This window comes from Bacillus rossius, chromosome 10, assembly GCF_032445375.1.
Source record: "Bacillus rossius redtenbacheri isolate Brsri chromosome 10, Brsri_v3, whole genome shotgun sequence".
NCBI classification, from domain to species: domain Eukaryota; kingdom Metazoa; phylum Arthropoda; class Insecta; order Phasmatodea; family Bacillidae; genus Bacillus; species Bacillus rossius.
In genome coordinates, this window is record NC_086337.1 from 11,118,739 (window position 1) to 11,142,355 (window position 23,617).

The 23,617-nt window shown below is 44.6% G+C and overlaps 1 protein-coding gene across 1 annotated transcript in view; it reads right to left on the minus strand.

Annotated features, from left to right (window-relative positions):
• LOC134535694 (uncharacterized) overlaps positions 1-23,617 on the minus strand; it is a 77,358-nt gene that overhangs the window by 24,167 nt on the left and 29,574 nt on the right. The window contains 4 exon segments of the mRNA XM_063374892.1: positions 2,946-2,955; positions 11,601-11,699; positions 11,701-11,722; positions 11,784-11,933. Coding sequence (XP_063230962.1) covers positions 2,946-2,955; positions 11,601-11,699; positions 11,701-11,722; positions 11,784-11,933 — 281 coding nt within the window.

Below are 23,617 nucleotides of genomic sequence, written 5' to 3' on the forward strand. Positions count from 1 at the left end.
CCATCTTGGATCCGCCATTTTGGATGACGTCATTGTGTTCTCGTAAATTCCGGCGATGTGTTTTCCGCCATATTGGATGATGACGTCACCGTTGCAATTTCCGTTACGGCCGCCATCTTTAACTTTTTTATTTATTATCCGATTTTAATGAATTTTTTTTAAATTTATAAAAAAATTTAAATAATAAAATTTTAATAAATTATTTATAAAAAAAACAAACATGTACGACACGGAGTTCGGAGTCCTCGGTTCGAACCCGGTGAGGGCAAAAAAAAATTAAAAATGGCGACCGATCCTTCCCCCGTGGTGGATGCTAGCAGACTGACTCCCACCACTTTTTCTCAAAGCATATATATCGTCATCTAGTATGACGTCATGTCCGCCATCTTGTCTTTGATGCTGGAAGCCATCATCAATGTATCGTCGGCGAGAGTGCGCTGACGCCATGTTAGTTTAGTTCTTATCCGCTAGAGTGCAGTAATCATTTATTACTGTGACACCCGCCATCTTGAAATTTGGCCGCCATCTTGAAAATCCGTAATTATTTAGCTAGAAATTCGGGAAAAGTTCCAAAATTCATTAAATAAATCACTCATTAATTTACATATTGATTCGATCGATTCCCGTCCTCGGTTCGATACCCGATCGATGCAATAATGTTTAATTTTATGAAAAAATAATAATTTCAATAAACCATGTTAAACTTTCGTAAAGAGACTTTAAATCCTCTACTACCATCATCCTATCAGACGTCAAGACTACCATATTGGAAATTCGTAATTTTAATGCTAGAGATTCGGGAAAAAGTTCAAAATTCATTAAATAAATTTGTAATCTGTATACTGATTGATTGGATCGACTAAGGTCCTTGGTTCGATCCCTTGTCGATACAAAACAACATTAATATTTTAAAAAAGTACCACTAAAGTGTAAGGTTTGAGAAAATAAAAAACACTGCAAGTTCTTTTAAAAAAACTTTTATTACATACATACTACACTACTACAAGTACAAAAAAAATACACAGACAAATTACTAAAGTTTTTTGGATTTCTCGATTGAAACAGTCTTCTTACTATACGGACTAAGTCCTTTACATGACTTTAAATGTCTATTCAGTTTATCAGGTCGACATATTGGTACACCACAATTTTCACACAAAGCTGAATTATCGACTTCATTAAAAGGACAGTGATATATTTCGTGTCGTTGTGCACTCTGAATATTTACCAATGTTTTGTTACAAAATATACAGCTTGATTCCGATGAATGTACAGCCAGTCTATCACAATTCCTGAGGTGCCGTTTTAATCTTCCATATTGTACAAACTTGCTTAAACATCTGTTGCACTGATATTTAATGCGTTCAGAGTTATTACTACAATTGTGTATTACATAATCACGTAATTTCAAGTTTTTGATCTTCTCGCAGTACGTGCAGCCGGATGATGGAACACCGTTGGATGCACCTTCCTTCATCAATGCCACTGGAACTGTTGACAACCATTGTAACACTGCTGACATGTTAACTTCTGAAGCCGTTGAGGTCTGCTCTGCAGAAGATGTTGCACGCGTCGAAATCTCCCGCTGTGCTGAGAGAGCAGGTGTAGCTGTAGACATCGTTGTCATCGGGCTCTGCACTGATGATGGTAGACCTTCGATCCAGGTTGGTGTTGATACTGGTAATGATGCCATCGAGTTCTCAAGAATAGATAGATACTGGTCCATTATGTTATACAAGTCTAACTATCCGAGCCGTTCATCACCGCAGCCAGAGACGGACTGAAGTCCATATCACCTGGGGTCTCACTTATATAGTCTCATTAGCCGGTACAACACATGAGTCAAATCAATAACCATGTTCATTATACGTCTCGGAGCATTTTTTATAATGACGATGTAAGCTATCGAGACGTGAAATTAGTTTATTGCACTTTTTGCACTGAAACAGTATTCTTTGAGCATTATTCTGACAGCTGCTTCTTTCATGTCTGCGCGCATTTGAAGTGAAAGTAAATGATGCGTCACAATATTTGCATTGATGCGATGTATGCTCTTCATTACTTGATGTCTGGAATGCAGATGATGAAACGTCAGCTGATGTTGGAACTGCACGTATCGTTGTCTCCTCTGCAGCAGGTATCGGGATCTCCACCGCCACCGTGGTCTCCTCTGCAGTCGGTATCTGGATCTCCGACTCCATCATCGTTGCTGCCATCGAGGTCCCCGCTGCTGTCGGTAAACATTCTATTCCGGTCGACATAACTAAATCTCACGAAACTTAATGGAGAGAGCACGTCCGTACTGCACCGCGACCAGAGGTGAACTGCGGGTCCAGTCGTCTGAACCTCGCTTATATACCCACGGTCTACTGGTATACTACATGAGTCAAAATAATGTCTGTATTTAAAATTATTTTTTTTCCTATTAGGTACCTAAAAATTGTAGAAATAAAAAACACACGAGTTCAAGTTTTACACATTTATTTATAAAAAGTACACAAATACATATTAGGTTAAGGATTCAAGCATTTTCACAAGAAAAGTTTTTAATGCCGCACGAACTGACTCGTCGACTCCGGTTCCAACTGGTTCGTTGACTCCGGTTCCAACTGGTTCGCCGGTCATGGTATCAGGAACACAGGTTTCCAGCTGGTCATCTTCTGCAACGTCGACAACTCCGACAAGACATGGTCGGTGACGTCTGTGACCACGTCTACGCCTGGGCTTTGGCTCAGTGCTAATTGGGACAGATTCACTGCCTGAACTGCGACGACGAGACACACACCGTTTGGACGTCTGCGTAGAAGCATCACAGGTCGCAACAGGTTGCAACACGGCCATGTTTGGTGTTGCACGTGAAGACGAGGCGACTACCTCAGCGATGCTAGCAGGAAGGATTGTGTGTGGTCTCATGTGATAGACGGCACAGTTTCCAGGTTCGCAACAATTTACCAGCTGCTGGGTCGGTTCGTAGGACACAGGAAAGTGCGCAAACCGCCAATGCTGAGCGCCTCCATCACAGGTTTCTGTATATGTACGTAGATACCCGGAATCCCAGTAGCTGTACACGACACTGCTGAAGCTAGGTCTTGCGCTCACGTACACGTTAGCAGGATGAAACGTAAACATCTTCTTGCAGGTCGAACGTCAACTGAAGACACGTACGTAGGTACGACATTTATATATGCAGACTCCTACTAACACTGTGTGTGCCATTTCTGCATTAACTGCGAGTTTGTACAGGCACAGACAAGTTCAAACTTGTCACGTAGCTGCATGTCATATATTACACTAAGCTTGCGCAGGGAAGGACAGCCGTAGTCGGTCTGTAGGTCTACGATTTCAGCTGCTCCATCGTCACACAACTTGCTCAGCCATTTCTTCTGTTCAGGTCCGACAACGTAGATTATTTCGTTTTGAACTAGTAAATCTTCAATAGTGTTTTTCACTTGGTGGTACGGAATTTTTCCTTCGTCCCACTCTAGTCCGTGATAATATTTACATAGCCATTCGTTCGACCGTTTACTTTTTTCGTCTAGTAGTTTCCACGGATACGGAGGTCGGAAGCTGCGGGTTCGAGTCTTGTCTCCGGAGGTGACGGCAATTTCCTTGAGCACGAACCCATTTTGGCTCTGGAAACCTTGCAGGTTGCAGTACATCTTGTCGCTAGCAATGCTCGGTCGTAACTAAGTTATTATCGAAAAAGAAACGGTATTTATGTCAGGATTTTCACAAGTTTGTCTCGACAATTGTACGAAGCAAGCCGATCGTGAAGTATCAGACAAAAAGCATAGGTGTTTGGTGGAATATTTCCGCTAGTCGTTATCTCGATCCTACAGTCGATGATGTTTGAATTTATACGATCATCCTGTTTGGAAACGTCAAACACCATTAACGGTGCCTTGTTCTTGAAACTGTCGGGACTCAGTATCGGTGACTCTATCCGCCCATAGTAAGCTTGCTGAAACTTGGCGTACATTTGATATGCTAGAAGAAATCTTCCACTTTCAAAATCCATGTTCATGTCAACGTACGGATAACTTTCGCTGTTTAAAAATATTTTTACATTGCGTATTTGACAGTTATCGAATACGGAGCGACTTACTCCTGCATTGAGCTGTCTTCCGGTCTGAAGCCCGACGATGATGTATCTTGGTTTTTCCGTAGCGAAGCTAGACTTTACTATCCAATTGATACGCTGACTATGAGGCAAGCCAGGATAGGTTTCCAGGCTCCAGGATCGGAATGGCACATCGAAGTTCTTGCCATTTTCTATGTTCTTCAACATCTTGACTCGTTCAACGGTGCTCACTTGGATGTGGGGCAGCATCCACTCGATAGACTGTAGTGTTAGCGAGACATCTTGAGGGTTTTCTGCAGCGGTGACAATTGCATTAATGTGCGTGTTGGCTAGAAGCAGTACGAGCTCTTGTTTCGAATTAATGATTATATGCTTGTAGTCCTCAGCGAATCCGAGAAGCATGGAGAGAGGAACACAAACTTCGAACTTCCCTTCGGCATAAACCGGAAGCCTATATTCATCCTCGAGAGCCCAACCGGCCATCTTTGCAGCAGACAGTTCATTTGGCGTGAGCGAAAGGTAATTTTTCATAGCAGATGTTATGCCTACATCTCTCGTCTGGTCTACCTCGACGCCATTGAGTACATAAGTAATGCGCTCGATTAGGTGAAGAATACCATTGCAGGATATTGACGTCGTTGTCGGGTGCGTACCATCCGCCTTTGTAAGCGTGCCTCTTATACGTAGAAATGACTGCGAAGGTAAAGTACAAATATCTTGGTGCTGTACTGCAATGCGCACTTCCGATGGTAGTGCGTATGGTCCGAGCAGGAAAGGCTGGTACTCGTGCAATTCCATTTTCGTAATGCTGTCTTCAAAAATGACCGGATCTTCCACGTTGAGGATTTCGTCTTCCATATTTATTCGGCACTTGTCCAATACTGAGAAGATACTTTATGTTGTCAGGTGTTAATGCATCGATGTCTGGTAGAGAACTGTTCTTATTCACGACAATACGATTTCTTTTATAACTGTTCGGTGTTACGAACTTTATGCCCATCGCTTCAAGTGCAGACGTAATGTAATTTCTTCGTCTTGAAAATTCACCAATCGTCCTCGCTGGTCAACGATTCTGACGACGACTTCGTGTGCGCACTTCACGACGACTGGAACGTAAATGATACTTTGCGGTACTTCTACCAGTTTATATCCTGGCGGGACCATCGGTGAAAACTCGTGCAGCATGTTGCTTAGTCTTCCGTTGAGATACGTTCCACTTGCCAAATTACAGTTTATTCTTATGACATTCACAGGCAAAATGTTTACTGCGCGCGTAGATTCGTACATTCTTCCCGTATCATAAACCTTTGATTCGAATCCGAGCATCGTACCTATGGTACCAGGTTTCGTAAAGTCGACATTTTCACTGCATGTTAGAATGCTTTTTTGAGTGTTTGGATTTCCACGAAGTTGAAAGTCTACATCCTGTGGTAACATATCCCTGATGTAATTTGCAATGTCGTCAATTTCGTAAGAGCCAACAGGTAACCGTATTTCATGAGCGGTCCCATCGCTTTTCAGGAAGCAGATCTTGCAGTTTTCCTCGTCAATGTTCGGTATGGCATTATACGTTTGAAAATCTACGAGTCCGATACACCATTCTCCGTCTAAATCCAGAGGCGGGAAATGGACCGCCCGCAGCTCAGATGCGTGACCTGTCAAGGTAAGTGTTATCGACATGACTTATAAATTATCATCACTGCACAACCTTTAAGTAGCAATTTTTATATATCAGCTAATTTTCGTTTGTTAAAAAGCGAAGACACAAGTGTCCGCAGTTTGTTTGATTAGGCCTCTGTTCCGTTTCGTAATTGTAAAACAACGTAGTGGACCGGCCCAGGTACTGTCGCAGTTCTGGCGGAGGCCGTAAATTTCCAAAACTATCGTAGTACTCGGCCATTTTTCCAGACTTTATGTACGCCACCCAGTGCGTGCCGCGACCTGCCGACGTGTCTAAATTAATTATGGCGCACTCACGTGTGTTTGGCTTGCTGGGCAAAGTGTCTCGCATAAACACGCCACGGAAGTTTGGTATTTTAAGTTTGCGTGCGTACTTTATTAAATCTACATTGGTGAGCGGACGTTTTGGCAAAGAACTTAGGATTTTCTCTTTACTCGTTTCTTTTTCATGCCTCGGCCTGTCTTGTAAGGTCGTAAGTACAGTCCTGCACCGTTTTTTTTACCGATGGCAATGGCTTCCATGCTGGAATTGTGTCGCTGTGCTTCTTTTAACTGCTTGCGTTCATTCTTCGAAGTGTTGACTGCCCGCACTATACCGCTCGTTGCACCGATGAGGCCGCCGAGAGCACCCAATGCAGGCAAAAGCAAAGGAAGAAATCCTCCTATAATCTTCTTGTCGAGAGTCTGTAATTTTTGCTTGGCTTTTTGCACGCCTGCACCAGTCTTGCGTTTGGTCTTGCGTGAGTTAGTCTTTGACTTGATGGAGCTGGCTCGTTGAGCGCCCAGTCCTAATTTCGTCTTTGCCTTCATGATTTTAGATACGCTCCAGGCCGCGATTTTCTCTCCTAGTCCCGCGTTCGACGATTTGCTTATATCTTCGGCTTCCTGTGACAATATCTGATCTGCTCTGTGTCTGGATTCCAGGTCCTTGCTTAATGAATATGCGATATCGTGCTGCTTGCACTTTTCGTCGAGTGAATTAATGCCCACGTCACCGCGAGCTAACCTTTTCGCTAGTTTCGTGCCGGGGCCGCAAAATCTGTAGCCGGGAATGTGTAGCTCGAATGGTAGATTGTTTATCAGCGAGTTTACGAGTCCCGCGCCGATGTGTTTTTTGTTCTTACCTCTTCGAGTCATTACGCACAACTGACCAGAAAGTATAAATACGCTTCTTTTATACAAATACTTTAGTACAATGCAGGTCGTCAAGCAAGACGTGTGTTTGCCCGTGCGCATTACGCAAGACGATGTATTTAGTGCACGTGAATCACGACATGGCTTACTGTTGCCTTCTGCCGTACGATGCATAATGGCGGGCCCGTCAAACTGTGGCAAGACGTGTGTTTTACTGAGTTTACTGGAGGAGCCAAATGGTCTTCGGTTCGAGAACGTCTACTTGTATTCCAAGTCGTTGCAACAGCCAAAGTACCAGCGCCTAGCAACTGTTCTACGATCTGTGGATGGTCTGGAGTATTTTCCGTTTAGCGATAATACCGATGTTGTACCTCCAAGCGAAGCAAAGCCTAATTCCGTGTTTGTTTTCGACGATGTAATGTGCGAGAAACAAGGAATAATACAAGAGTACTTTTCCATGGGCAGACACGCCAAGGTAGACTGCGTATACCTGTGTCAGACGTACGGTAGAATACCCAAACATTTGCTGCGTGATAATGCGAATGTTATAGTTTTGTTTCGCATGGACGAACTTAATTTACGCCACGCTTACGACGATCACGTAAACACCGACATGACGTTCCAGGAATTCAAAGACATGTGCTCCTTGTGTTGGAAACACGAGCACGGATTTCTAGTCATTGTAAAGGACTGGCCGCTATATAAGGGCAGGTACAGACGAGGTTTCGATCAGTTTATCGCCAAACATGAGTCATAGCATTTCTAAATTTGGACGCAGCAGTCGAGACTTACGTACTGCTCTCAAGTCTCATGACAGCGATATCCGCAAATACATTTCGCTACTGGCTCAAAAGGTGGAAAGTGTGAAAAACGAATTACTAGAGTATCTCGTTGCCATCGACCAGCGTGTGGAAGCCTCGGATTCTTGCATTCGCGACATGATCGAAGTATCGAATGCACAAAGACGTGACGATCTGAGAACTTTTCAAAGTAGTCTGAAAGCATCACTATCTCACTTGCCAACAAATTCAGATTTAGCCAAACACAAGAAAGAAGTTTCTGCGATCGAATAAAAAAGTATATAAGGAGGTCTTGCAATAAGTTTTCAGCCAGTACAATGTCGGACCTGGCCAGTGACCTTCATCGAGCTATACAGTCTGTTCGTGAAAAATATTTACTTGCTAGACGAACCAGACTTGCACGTGAGATGGAAAATGAGAAGATATATAAACCAATCACTAGTCGCCTCGACGAACTTAAAAACAAGGAAGCACCAGTCATCATTGTGAAGACAGAAGTTGAAGATGAAATGCCGACTGTAAAGAAGAGAAAGTATGAACCGGATCGAGAAGAAGAGTACTTAACAAGTACAGAGTCCATGCACAAGAAAAAAATACCGAAAAAGGGACATCAAGTTAATGCAATGGTCCGACCATACCTGATATCGTTTACGAGCCGGAATAATGACACGACCTACGGAGTGTACAGAAAATATAATAAGTGGTTCCTCGGTGCTAAAGAAATAGACTTTCTACCAGGAAACATCGTACGCGTAGCAGAGTACAAAACGCGCGGGACTCCGGGTCTGTACGAATTGCTGTTTCGCAGGGAGCCTAAAGGATATTCTCACAAAGACTTACAAGAGTACAAAAAACTGCTAGAGCTAACCAACGCACATTTTCGCGATAACGATCCAGATAGTGGTGTATATAAAGACGTAGATCATGAAAAAATCGACATTCTCGCTAATCTCTTCAGTGAACTAACAATACATGGCGAAGGTTTAAAAAAGCTAGAAAGTGGTCAGATATTTGACTATGTATATTGGGACGACCCTAATGAATTATTTGATCGCCTTAGAATTTTACATGCTTCGCTTAGCGTAGGAAACTATTCGCACATCAACGAAATAGTCTCCATACTTGAAGAACTGAGGGAAGCCGGCTACATACAATGAGTCGAACCGGAATCGCTCGCGAACTTCATGCTCCTGCTAGACGGAAATACCTTCGTCGCAAAGTCATAGTTCGTGGAATTGACAATTTATTCCAGGCGGACCTTGTTGAGATGATATCGTATTCCCGATTGAATAAAGGTTTCAAGTACATGTTGACAGTCATCGATGTTTATAGCAAGTTCGCTTGGGCTAGACCTGTCAAATCAAAGACTGCAACTGACATAGCCAAGGCCATGAACAATATTTTGCGTGATGGACGTGTACCGTCGCACCTGCAAACGGACCTCGGGAAAGAATTCTACAATGCAACCTTCAAGGCTTTGATGAAGAAGTATGGCATCAAACACTACTCTACATTTAGTAATGTCAAAGCCTCCGTTGTCGAAAGGTTTAACAGAACTTTGCGTTCCAAGATGTGGCGGAAGTTCACGGCTAACGGAAATTACAAGTGGCTTGACATCTTGCCGAAACTAATAAGCGAGTATAATTCCACGATGCATTCTACCACGAAAATGAAGCCAAAGGACGTAACGGACAATCGCTTGCTTCAAACAGTGTTTTCCAACACGAAGAAGAAAGATCCACGAAAGCGTAAAGCTAACGTCGGTGACATTGTGCGAATCTCCAAGCAGAAAGGTATTTTCGAGAAAGGTTTCACTGCAAACTGGAGTCCATAACTTTTCCGTGTGACACATGTTCGTGAATCAGAGCCTAGGACCTACTACCTCGAAGATTTGGACCACAAACCTATCCATGGAGGCTTCTATGCCGAAGAGATTCAGCCTACATTGTATCCCGATACGTACTTGGTGGAGAAGATTATAAAACGAAGAAATGGACGGTCTTACGTCAAGTGGTGGGGCTTTCCACCTCGCTTTAATTCGTGGGTGGCTGATGCGGAAATCGAGAAATCCAAAAAACTTTAGTAATTTGTCTGTGTATTTTTTTTGTACTTGTAGTAGTGTAGTATGTATGTAATAAAAGTTTTTTTAAAAGAACTTGCAGTGTTTTTTATTTTCTCAAACCTTACACTTTAGTGGTACTTTTTTAAATGTTAATGTTGTTTTGTATCGACGAGGGATAGAAACAAGGACCTTAGTCGATCCAATCAATCAGTATATAGATTACAAATTTATTTAATGAATTTTGAACTTTTTCCCGAATCTCTAGCATTAAAATTACGAATTTCCAATATGGTAGTCTTGACATCTGATAGGATGATGGTAGTAGATGATTTAAAGTCTCTTTACGAAAGTTTAACATGGTTTATTGAAATTATTATTTTTTCATAAAATTAAAATTATTGCATCGATCGGGTATCGAACCGACGACGGGAATCGATCGAATCAATATGTAAATTAATGAGTGATTTATTTAATGAATTTTGGAACTTTTCCCGAATTTCTAGCTAAATAATTACGGATTTTCAAGATGGCGGCCAAATTTCAAGATGGCGGGTGTCACAGTAATAAATGATTACTGCACTCTAGCGGATAAGAACTAAACTAACATGGCGTCAGCGCACTCTCGCCGACGATACATTGATGATGGCTTCCAGCATCAAAGACAAGATGGCGGACATGACGTCATACTAGATGACGATATATATGCTTTGAGAAAAAGTGGTGGGAGTCAGTCTGCTAGCATCCACCACGGGGGAAGGATCGGTCGCCATTTTTAATTTTTTTTTGCCCTCACCGGGTTCGAACCGAGGACTCCGAACTCCGTGTCGTACATGTTTGTTTTTTTTATAAATAATTTATTAAAATTTTATTATTTAAATTTTTTTATAAATTTTAAAAAAAATTCATTAAAATCGGATAATAAATAAAAAAGTTAAAGATGGCGGCCGTAACGGAAATTGCAACGGTGACGTCATCATCCAATATGGCGGAAAACACATCGCCGGAATTTACGAGAACACAATGACGTCATCCAAAATGGCGGATCCAAGATGGCGGATCCAAAATGGCCGCCGGGGTCAAGGTCAATGTCAAAGGTCAAGGTACAACCATCCAAGATGGCCGCCGTGACGTCACAATCCATGATGGCGGACACCGACACTCCTCAATCCTCACCCTGGACCCTGTCCCAGCTCCGGCTATTATATACTACTGACAAGTTAATTTAAAAATTGAAAAAAGGGATTTTTAAAAGTAATGTAACTAAAAATATTAATTTCACGAATTTTTATAAAATAATATAAATTATCGTAAAATTAATATATTTTTGTTAGGGAGGAATATTTTTAGTAAAAATACTACGTATTTATGATTGAAATAACAAAACACCTAGGGTGCATGCTGGTGTATCAGATTTTTATAACATTGTCATCATCATATCTCTTACTAATTAAAAAAAATGCCACTGCAATACAGGCTGTGCATGGTCTCTCCATTACGTTTATAGTTTAGTTCGATATACAGTAGAAATAATATCATTGAAACCTGTGAGGAATTAACCTCCTCGCTTGAAAATGTTCGCAGGCTTTCACTGCCATTGGCTGAAGTAGCTTGACTTCTGGGTTGTAGCCGCGTCCTTGGCGAATAATTCACCGACGTTTCGATCGACATTGCAGTCGCCATCATCAGGGAGGAGTTACAGTAGGTGGTAACTGCTCCCTGATGATGGCGACTGCAATGTCGACCGAAACGTCGGTGAATTATCCGCCAAGGACGCGGCTACAACCCAGAAGCCAAGCTACTGCTCGCTTACAGCACGTGCCACTGACCCTGGTGAAGCCGGTGCACGTCGTGCACATGGTCCTCGGTCAGCCCCGCCAGCTCGGCGGCTCTGGTCAGGTAGGTGTGGCAGGACATGGCCCGGTCCTTGCCGGTGATCAGCTTGTGTGTAGTCGTCACAGCGCGTACCTGTAGCGAGCACATGGCGGCATCAAGGCTCGAGGTACGAACAAGCTGCACCGGAGCTCACCGACCACATCGTGCAAACTGGCGCCATCCTCGTCGATGCCGTACTGGATGGAGTCGGCAACCACGGTAGCCATGGGCCGCAAGTACGGCAGGTTGCTCCAGAGTCTGTCGTAGGTGGTGAGGTGAGTGGAATGAAGCTGGCGTGTTTTACCTGCGAAAAAAAATATGTCCTTCCTTCAAATGGGAGAAATAGTAATCGAAGATGTCATTCTGTCACCAATTTTTAGGTCATAACAATATTCTTGACTCCTCTAGTCCGCACAGGCCGCTATGGCACATCGCCGCCTCGCCAGAGAGCGTGTGCGACCCGAACGCGCCCCAGCAAAGTGCAGGGCAAGGGAGTGCAATGCTACGAACACCAGCCACCACCGGCATATGGATGGTCGCCCGAGTGGCAATCGACCAGTGTTGTTGCTGTTACTTTGCTCCTCATTAATACTGTTCAAAATTAAACCTGACAATTGTTAGACAATATTACCATTCCAATAATTATATAAGAAATAATGACTACGATCTGTGTTAGCGCGATTAAGCTGAGATTATAGCCTAATCGCACATGGCTAGTTTTCGCAGGAATGGAGCCGGGGAGCCGGGCATAATCCACAGCCTCGGCAGCTGACCATCACCCTTGAAGCAGACCAGGCGCATATCGCTCAGCGGGGCCCATCAACCTTTGTTCCCTGAATTCACCACTGCAGTTGCGTATAAGTTTCGAATCCTTCTGCATCTGGCCCCACGGGCAGTCTGCACAGCCGGCTGAAACTCAAGATGCTGAAATTAAGTACGCGTGCTCTCGTGTGGGACTTTTATACTTTATTTAATATTTTGCATTTTTTTTCAAATGCCCAGACTTCAACGATTAGGTATCAAGTCGTCGAGACGTTCTCAGTTTCGTCTGCGCAGGGTCGCCGGTTAGGCTAAACGAAGCATCGACTCTTTCCAAAGGAAGGACTTTCGAGGCCGGCAAATAGTTCTGCCCACACAGTGTATTTCTTAGCTTACAGTGTTATGCCACTGTGACCTTTCTGCTTAATGCATAATACCAGTAGCCCATGTGTCAAGTGGTCGTTTCTTATGTCATTAATGTCCAGGTTTTATTATTTCTTATAGCGTGACCACTGGAGGGTGGCCGCTATGTGTACTTACAGTGTATTTTGAAATTATCTTGTTATTTATGTGTAGAGTTGCGGAGGAAGTACCATGTGCATGGACCTTTTAGTTTGAAATCAATTCAGGACGCTGAGCGTGCCTGTCCTATCACTTTGTAGGCGAAGGCCAGAGAGCCCGTAAAAAACATTCTCTGATTAACACGCAATATAACTCCATGTCACAAGCGTGTTGCGCCGAGCTCCGGCTATCGAAGTAACCAGGCCATGCACTGAGCAGCTCATACAAGAGTTCCTCTGTTCAATAAAGACAAGCTTATCAGTATGCCAAGCATCTGATTTCGTAACAGACTAGAGCACCATTTAGCATAGCGTCCCTGGTGGCCACAGCAGCGTAAGTATTTCTGTTGAGACATCACTTACTTCCCCCCCCCCCCCCCAGACACGTGGAGATGTCACGTCCTGAAAAAGTAGTCTCAAATACTCTGTGGACGAGCACACAGGCATAACTGCTAGTTGACGCCTACGTTAACCAACATCATCTCGATCATCATTTCAGCGGCAGAAGGCGGCAGGTCAACTTCCTATAGTTTGATTTTTTTAATTCGGCTTTTTTTATAGAACCTTACTAATATTATAAATGCGAAAGTGTGTTTGTCTGTTTGTCTTTGCTTTTTTTTTTTTTTTTTTTAGGAACCCATGTCAGACTCTGGTAACAGTGTCAGGCATGTAAAATAACCATCTTACTCCTAACCAGGATTATGCCCAAATGGGATTATCTGCCTGGGGGAGTGTCGATGAATTGAGATGAGATGTGAATCTATTCAATTGTCTGTTTGTCTTTGCTGCCCTGAAAGCTGCGGGCACCCTCAGGCCGGAGGACCACATAAGGCTCAGGGAAGTGACCATGGGGCAGTGGCAGCGCAAGTGGGAAGCAAGTGAAAAAGGTAGGCATACCTATGAGATCTTCCCGAATGTACAAGATCGACTTCAGTGCAAACATATAGAACTGACGCGGGCCACGGTTCAACTTCTAACTGGGCATGGCAACTTCAAGGCCAAATTACACCAATTTGGTCTAGCAGAGAATCCGCTGTGTGGGCACTGCCACACAGTGGATGATGTCAGACATGTGCTGCATGATTGTGAAAAAGTTGAGGATCTTCGTGAACAGCTGAAGTTCCACCTGGGTCTGATTGGGTGTGACTACGACCTTGCAAATGTGGTGGCACGGAAAGAGAGTTGGGTTCTCTTCCGTGAATTTGCTCGGAGAGTCATAGCGAGACTTCAAGTGGCAGATGAATTTGAGCTGCTGGCTCCGTGAGCATTCTCCCTTGCAACTGTCAGCGGAGTAGTATTCAACTACTACTGAGATACTTGGATGATGTACTCCTGGATAAGGCACGCACAGGATCATTGACTATCCACTGGTTAGTCAGGGCCCTAATGGGGGACCTGGCCCCAGTGGATGGTCCACAATCTATGGCAATACCTGGACGACTGATGGGTAGCAGGTGCTGAAGCATGTCCGGTAATTTGTATATGGGTGTATAATAGATATATAATCAATATTATGAATATAATCAAATATATAACATGTAATGGACATATAATCATATATAATGGCATATAAAGGACATGTAATGGACTTATATATATATATCATGGTGTTGGTTTTGCTGGACTGTGAATGCGCCTGACTTGAACCCTTACCTGCATATAGCCCCATGTGGGGATTTCAGTCTACAGGTTCCTAAGAAGCCACTATGGGTTCCATAGTGGTGGAGGGGACATGTTTTCTGGATCTGGTAGTTCAGTAGGAAGGGGCCCTGGACTATACAGATATGGAAGCAGACTCCCAATCTACCCTTAAAGGGCGCACATTTGGGAGGGGCGGAAGGCGGGTGCGTTGGCCTTCGGGCCTCCGAAAACATGTCTGTTTGTCATTCTTTCACGCAGCAAGAGCAACAGTTCGACATGATTTTTGCATATAAATAGTTTATGGGCCATTATTATCAAACTGTATCTGTATGTTTGTCTGTTTGTTTGTTCGAGTATCACGCAAAAACTACTGGAGCGATATTGATGAAACATTTTGTGTTTAAAAGCTTATATTTTGTCTTAAAAACTGGTATATATTTTATCTCGCTACCATTTTTTCATACATACTACAGGACTACGAGATTTACTGAGTGTTGACCACTGGCTATGATTAAAGGCCCTCGATAGCTTTTATTTCGTCTAGTTATATTTGGATCATATAATTTCAACTCTAAGGGAGTGAAAAAGGTGTAACTTTTAGTTTGAAAATATAAAATAATATGTAAGTCATAGACAGACAGTGAGTGTGTGTCATTTATCTATGTCAGCCCCACAGTCAGGTATTATGAAGTCATGTATTGAGGTCTGGCAAATTTATATTCTTCTTGGGAATACCCGTCTGCTTAGTGAAGTTCGCGGCGTATAGCGAACTAACGGCTCTAATAACAGTTTAGTATTGAATTTCCTCAATATATGGCATTGCCTTGAATTTGTAACGCATTATTATTTGGTGCGTCCGTCACGTCTTGCATAGGACATATTGCGTTCCCACAAACTAGAGTTAAAGTTTGGCATCATGGTTTTGCTCATGCATAATCTTGGTGCACCGAAATTGCGCAACAGTACCAGACTGTGCATCACAGACCTGGGGTGAAACATTATATTGTTACGAACGCAGACAGGACCGCGACACACTACAGGTTTGAAGCTGGCTGGCGGCCCTGCACGGCCACTGGCGTCACGCGCCGTGTCACATGCCGTACACTGAAGTAAGGTATGCCACGCGTGCCTGGCCGGAATACAAAGGTCGTCGCTACCACCTCCCCGATCCGCTCCCCGCAAATCGTCCTTCTTTGGCACTTTTATCTGTCCTGGTGAATTCCGCAGGCGGCCACATTTATGGACTTTTCGGGCGTCGGGTCGGCTCGAGATGACGCGAATCTACAGAGCTGCTCTCGTCGGTTCTGGAAAGACGACCTACTAGTATAAAAGGGTTCGCCGGTCTTCGCGGGAGTTTCGAGAGTTCGGAGAGTTCCGCGAGTGAAGGGAGGTGCGACATCGGTGAAGAGGGTGAGAGACCTCCTCGAGAGTGGCGCAAATGCGGAGTGGTGCGGGATTGTGTGTGTGTGGTTAGGGACGAGGTAAGGGGCGAACCACTGTTGAGCCCAGCTCCAGTGAGGAGTGCGAACTGTGGAACTTGACAGACATTAGTAGTATGTTTTGGGGCATCCGGGGACAGGTGCCAGGCGCTGGATTGTGATTGTCGGTCCGCCATCTTGATTGAGCGTAACGAGCACAGCGTAACGGGACAAGTAGGACATTGACCTTTGACCCTCAAATTCGCCAAAATTAGGCAAAAATTGCCCAAAATTTTTCAAAAATCGCCATAATTTACATTTCTTAGGAAAAAAATTCCGCCAAAAAAATCTCAAAAAATTCCACAATTCAAAAATTAGGATTTAAAAAATCCTCAAAAGTCGTTTTGCCCTAGAAAGAACCCAAATTCCTAAAAACGGCTTAAGCATCCATGTCTAAAGCCTCCGGTAAGCCATTTCTAGAAATAAGAATACCATGACCGCCATCTTGGATAATGTCGGTACCGTTGCAATTTCCGTTACGGTCGCCATCTTAAAATCTTTATTTATTATCCGATTTTAATGAAATTTTTTTAAAAATTATAAAAAAATTCAATTAATAAAATATTAATGAAAAACATTAAAAAATTGTACTTTTACGACACGGAATTCGGAGTCCTCGGTTCGAACCCGGTGAGTGCAAAAAAAATAAAAATGGCGACCGATCCTTCCCCCGTGGTGATTGCAGGCAGACTGGCCCCCACCACTTAATTAATAGCATATACATCATCCGACAGTATGACATCACGTCCGCCATCTTGTCCTCGTCTGCTGGAAGCCATCATCATGTTATCATCTGCTAGAGTGCGCTGACACCATGTTAGTTTAACTCGTACCCGCTAGAGTGCAGTAATCATTTATTATTACTGTGACACCCACCATCTTGTCATCTGGCCGCCATCTTGAAAATCCGTAATTATTTAGCTAGAAATTCAAGAAAAAAAAATCCAAAATTCATCAAAAAAATTAATCCATCAAATTAAATAATAATTTTTTTTAAAAAAACACCGTTGCACTTTTCGTTACTACAGCCATCTTGAAAATCCGTAATTTCAATGCTAGAGATGCGGGAAAAAGTTCAAAATTCATTAAATATATTTGTAATCTATATAATGATTGATTAGATCGACTAAGGGCCTTGGTTCGATCCTTGGTTGATACAAAACAACTTTAATTTTTATGTAAAAATACCTAAAAAAAAATGACAGGTTCGAGAAAGAAAACAACACAAGTTCTTTCACAAAATAAACTTTATTACATAAGCCAGCAATCTTATAAACATTTAGTTCCGCATCGGTGTGAAATGACTAATTGTTAGCTCCAATCGGTTTATACTAGACAGAGACCAACTGGAACCTTTACTGACATAGTCCTCCTCTTCTTGACAGAGTTTCTTGATACCATGTTTAACAGTTTGCTTCACATCGTCAGAACTGTAAATTACTGCATCCGAAGTCTTGAAAGCACATATCTTCACTTTGTCATCGATTGGATACGGCTTTCCATATATACAGTCCAACCACAAGTTATATTTCAAAGGTCTGTTTGTTGCTACGTCATCAGTAAGCTGATTGATTATGTCCTCTCTGATATCATTAAGAAAATTACAAATGTATTTCAACTCACCTAAAGTATTTAAATGTAGAAGCCATTATCGTTCACTTGTAATGCTCCGAACACAGTCTTAGGTTTATTTTCCTGTTCAGACGTCATAGAAATCGGTTGCTGCACAACGCTTTTTTTGCTTGTACGCTCACGAGTCACCAATCTAAACCGAGGAGTCGAACTTTCTACAGGTAGTTCAGCAGTAGGCGCACAGACTTCACCTTTACATTTTTTCGATTGATGTCGCAAACTGTCAATTCGAGTAAACCATTTAAGGCACTCATCACAGCGAAACTTCATGCGAGAAGGATTCTTCTTGCATTTACTCCTCTCATGTCTTCGTGCATCATGGGAAAATGCGAACGACGTATCACAGTAGCTGCAAGGATACCGTGGTGATGAAGTCGAGCTTTCAGACCTGTTCCAGATACTGGCGTTGCAACAGTAGTACAATTTCCAGGCATACTCTTATGAACATCATGTGCAGTTTCAGTGCCACTTTCAGGCACAAATTAACGAATTTAAATTTAATTTTTAATTTTTAAAGAAGAAAACCAAATAATAAATTTGTAATTTTTATTTTATTAAATTTTGTTTCCATTACTGTACACTCCGACGTAATCTTGTGCAACCCAGTGCACCTGCGCTTGTTCGCAGGCTTCAAACAGATACGGTTTGCTGACGATTTGCGATCGCAGCATCCCGGCCGCGGTTTGCGTCACGCCTTCCCTATGTAACGGAACGACTTTCGCGTTAGCGAACGCTACCCCAACCCCACTGCTAGCAACTTTCATTTCTCGGAGGCAAGCATACGTAAGGGTTTTTCAAGCACGCCTCTGGACCAAGTTACAGCCAGCGGCGACGCCTCGAGACAGTCCACATGACGCCTTTCCCAGGCGACTTAGCAAATTTAAACACCCCTTCCCTCATCACCCACCGGTGGCTTCACGGGAAGTACAACTCGGAGCATCGACCCCCAGTGAACCCAGGCGGGGACATTGCCTCCCCGAGGACATTCCCACTTGTCAAACGGAGCCCTCAGCGAAGTCTAGTGGCGGGAAAAATCCCTAACCTTGCTCTGAGCGCTGGTCGCGAGCGCGCCCACTGCACTCTAGCGGACGTTTCTGTGACCCTCCAGACAGCTTCTCGTCTTGGCCACCAGAGTGCAATACTCATCCCTCCCATAAGAGACAGCTTGTCACAATCGACCTTGGCAGCAGTCGCAGTGCGATTGCGATTTTAGTTCGCCTACGACTCGCGTGAGAGTGCAGCGAACAGGTTGCAGTCTGCTTCGCCCCTTCGGGCATCTCCGGACACCTTCGGGCAATCACCACCACCCCCTTCTTTGGCTGGGGGCAATTGCTTACTTTAATTAGGCGCCCCGACGCCATTTCAAAAAGATTCGGCAGGCAGCACGCGGTAAGGGCGGATCTCTCTTCGCAGCCCGAGACAACGCGCTTCTGAAAAGTCGTGAACGGCTTTCTCTAAAGCATGTAGTTGGTTATCGACAAGGCCATGTGCCTTAGCACTCAATTTTTAATTTTTTGCTGCCCGAAATAGTTTATTTTTTGAAATAGTTTTTTGTCTTTACTTATTATTCTTCATGGCGACAGCAATCTTCCGCGTCGCGCATCACCTGGCCATCTCCAGGGACCGACCTGATCTACTCCACCCCGCAGCTTAGGTAAGTTATTTCGTCGCCCCACACACACTTTTCTTTTCCTGTTCTCGTGGGCTTAACTTCGCCCAACATCAGCCGCCTGTTAACCAACCTAATTTGATGGGAATACTGGTTGCAGGCGGGGATAAAGAACTAGGATGAGAGATTCCGCTCCAAATTCAACTCCCATGCAGTTCATGAGTTAGTTCACCGAAATTCATCGCCTCCTGCAATCGGAGAATTTCTCAAGAGTTCCAGCTTTCAACATATTTTTCCCTGAGTGGAAAAACCACAAAATAATTTATAATTCTGAACAACCAGTTTCAGGACACTTTTATTCATTTAACGAGTAAATGTAATTTTTTTTATAATTTGTCTTATGAAGAGCCTGCGCGCTAAATATTCAATGGCCTGTAAAGTTAAGAAACCAAATGACCTTTGATTCAGTCAAATATAACCATTGTTACTTATTATAATATCTCGCCCCGGGGCCTCCCATTTGGTTTATTGTTTAACAAGATTTAATGTATTAAGTATAGCAAATAAGGTCAACAATTTTCTTGGTATTTTGTTTCGGCTGTAATGCCATGGGTTATCTTCAGTGGAATAAGGTTTGTAAAGTAGAAATAACAGCAACGAAATCATTAAGTAAATGACAATGTAAACCAAACCAGATCTTATTATTTTCTTATCCTTGATCACGATCCACATAACCTTACCAAGTTTTAAGGAGGTTAATCATAAATTTTGTTGTGCGTGCGCTGTGCCCCTATCGGTAATGTGTTTAGTACTGTTTCTGCCTGGCGCTTCCACGGCCAATCTATATTTGTTCTTTAGACGAAATTTCATATTGATCACAGCGGCACGTTACAATCAATACATCGTTGTTGTATAGAAACCTTTACTTTCTGCCGCACAGCAGCGCCTTTACATGTCTTCAAGTGCGTTTTCATATTATCTTTTCTGGAAAACTGCTTGTAGCCTCTCGTGTTAAACACTCGAGGGGAACAAGGAGTAGGAATGGAACAGAGTGTGGCGAAATGTCATCTAAAGGTATTACAACTCTATGGTAACAACACATTTATTATCGCTTATACATGAAATTATTCATTACAACTTCATTAATGACAAAAAGTAAACAGTAGATATTTGCGGCGTGGCTCTGATCCAAAAGTCTGCGAACAGAAACGTTTAAGAATTATTGCTACGTGAGACACGTGAATGCAGCTTAACAAATTCACTTCACAATTGCCCGTGCTCTCATACATGGCACCGCGCTTGGTGCTGGGTACACCGTCAAAACAAAAGCTAAGTTACAAGCAATTAACGTACATAAATTTCCAGAGCGCAAATGAAATTATATAACAAGACCCCTCGACTTATGGAATATTATGTGACACACCTCTGTCAATGCGCAAGTTAGCAAACATCAGCATAATCATTAATATCATTTAACTAAAATGCTATTTATACACAACATGACTAATACATAAAGGACTACTATACATGTTTTCACGAGGGTATGCAGACCTCTAATTATTAATATAACAGGTCGTCGACATCGATTACTCTTGTCGACACGTATTTCTGCGGGCAAGTTCTTATTCGTCGATGCAGGGGTTACCATTGACTATCTCCCCAAACTATCATAGCGGAAGAAATGTTCGTTGGTGTGGGGGCTGGCATTATTCTTCACGTGTAGCTGCCGGGATTCGCACCTAAGTGTTGTGTGTCCAGTCAGATGTAAAGTCTTTCATCGGGACTCACAAGCTCACACCGCCGTCTCCAAGCCTTGCCTCCGTCACCACTGCCCCTCTTCTCACTCTAAGCTTTCTACCCACTCGGTATATAAGTGTCTACGACGAAACAGTACTTTACCAAGTGGTAGCTTCTTCCAACTGGCAGCGTGACGGCAGACAGGCGAGACGTGTTGACAGTGTAGCTTCCTTCGGCAGGGAAGGCCAGCAGGTTTGGTTTTTTTTTTTTTTTTTAAAAGGTTTGACAAGTCAAGTATCACCTATTGAGTAAGGTACTCACTCGTGTAAATTACACGATCCCACCACCTACAGTTGGGTTCAAACGCTCCAGCTCTTGGAGCTCTTTCGTAAACACTGCTACGAGCGGGGGAAATAAAGCAAAGAATGAAAATGAGGTATTACCAGCAAAGGTATAAGATGCTGGGAAAAATTGGAAAACCCAGCCCGCAGCCATGGTGGAGGGGCAGCAAAAAGAAACAAAATGACATTTCGCCAACAAAAGAAAGAAAGTGGCACGGGGCAAAAGAAAAACCGATGCTGATGAACAGGTAGGGCGGTCAGCAAGAAGCCACGAGGAAAAGAATCTTCACGTTAGAAGGGAGCAGGCAAAGTCATGCCAATGTGAGGAGGACAGGCCGTGGTTCGACACTAAGGTCAAGGGGGATCTTGCAGCAGAAAATCACGAATGTGGCGATGAGCATGTGGTGCCGCGACGTCATAATCGCCGATGGCCGCAATCACCGGGTTGGTATGCCGGCGGATCTTCCGGAAGAAAGAGGCAGCAATCATTCTAACCCGCTCCTGCGGGGAGGGCACATTCCCCAGTCGGTAGAGAAGACGGACGGCAGTACGGAGCGGCCAGCCGAGGACGGTGCGGAGTCCGCGGTTGTAGCCGGAGTAAACGGGCTGCTTACAGTACTCCGGCATGTATTCCCAGACAACGGCGCCGTACATCAAGATGGGCAGGATGAGTGATGCCCACAGCCGGAGACGGGTATCTTGGTCCAGAGGGAAAGCGGGCACAAGGAGAGGGCGCACCGAACGGAGAGCAGAACCGGCCTTGGCGGCCATGGTGGCAAGATGATGGGTCCACAACAGCGTGGAGTCCAAGTGGACTCCCAGGTACTTGATACGTGGCTGCCATGCCAGTGGGTGGCCGAGCAGAGTCGGCGGTGCAGGGGGACGCCGGCGACGTTTGGTCAGGAACATGACGGAGGTCTTCGCTGCGTTGGGCAATACGCCCCACCGCTGAAAGTACGTGCTCAGAGAACGAAGGCAGCACTGCGTACTGGCCTGAAGCTCCAGAGCATTCTCCCCGACCAGGTGGACAGCAGTGTCGTCAGCATACTGGTACACCGTGGCGCCCGGCAGACGTGGGAGATCGGCCACGTAGAGAGTAAAGAGCAACGGGCTAAGGAGCGAGCCCTGTGGCACGCCACCGGCAACAGGCCGCGGCCGGGAGAGGGCGTCGGCCACTGGAACCTGGAATCGGCGTCCGCGAAGGAAACTACATAGCAGTGACAAGAGGCATTCGGGAAATTGGCGCGACCGAAGCTTGCAGAGAAGACCATCATGATGTACAGAATCGAATGCCCGGGACAAATCGAGTGAAATGAGCGAGGAGTGCTGGTGCAAGCAAAACCCCTCCGTCACTTTGTCAATAAGGGCCGCGACGGCATGGATGGCAGAGTGGCGACGGCGAAAACCGAACTGGTGGTCGGGCAGGAGTTCCAAGACATCAGCAGCAAGGACGAGGCGACCCAAGATGATACGTTCCGACACTTTGGCCAAGATGTTGATCAAGGAGATGGGCCGATAGGACGTCAACAGATGCGGCGGGCCGCCAGGCTTGGGCACTGGCACAACGATGGCCAACTTCCAGGCCGACGGGAAGTACGACTGGAGGAGCATGCCATTAATTAAGTTCGCCAGGAAAATCACAGCCTTGCGCGAAAAAGAGCGAATGAGGCATGCCGGAATCCGGTACACACCAGGTGACTTGTGGATGGATAGCTTGTCAATCGCACGGGCCACTTCCCTGGGTGAAGTCAGATAGCTGTACGGTAGGTCCGAGTCAGCTGCCGGCGAAAAATGCGTGGAACCTAGCTCGGCCCCCACGGCACCAATAGGAGAAATGACAGAGTGGAACGTAGCTTCAAACCGTGCGGCGAGAGCTTCGGCCTTGTCTTGGGGATCCTCGAGGACCGCCGTGGCATCGTGCAGGGGGGGAACGCCCCGAGGGCGGGCTCGCATGCTGCGGACGTGGCGCCACACCGAGCCCGACGAGATGGACAGCGAGCGGAGGCGTGCAAGTTGGACAGCCGCCTGCCATTGAGAGACCGCCCAGTTGGTAGCATGGCGGGCCCTGCGGTAATCATCCAGTCCGGCCTCCATGCGCAACAACTGCCAGCGGGAGCGAGCACGATCCCGGTGGCGAATCAGGTCTTTGATGGCGCGCGGGAAAGGCATCCCAGCATTCCGCGGCCGGCATTTAGGAATAGCCAGGTCCGCAGCACGGAAGACGGCAGCTG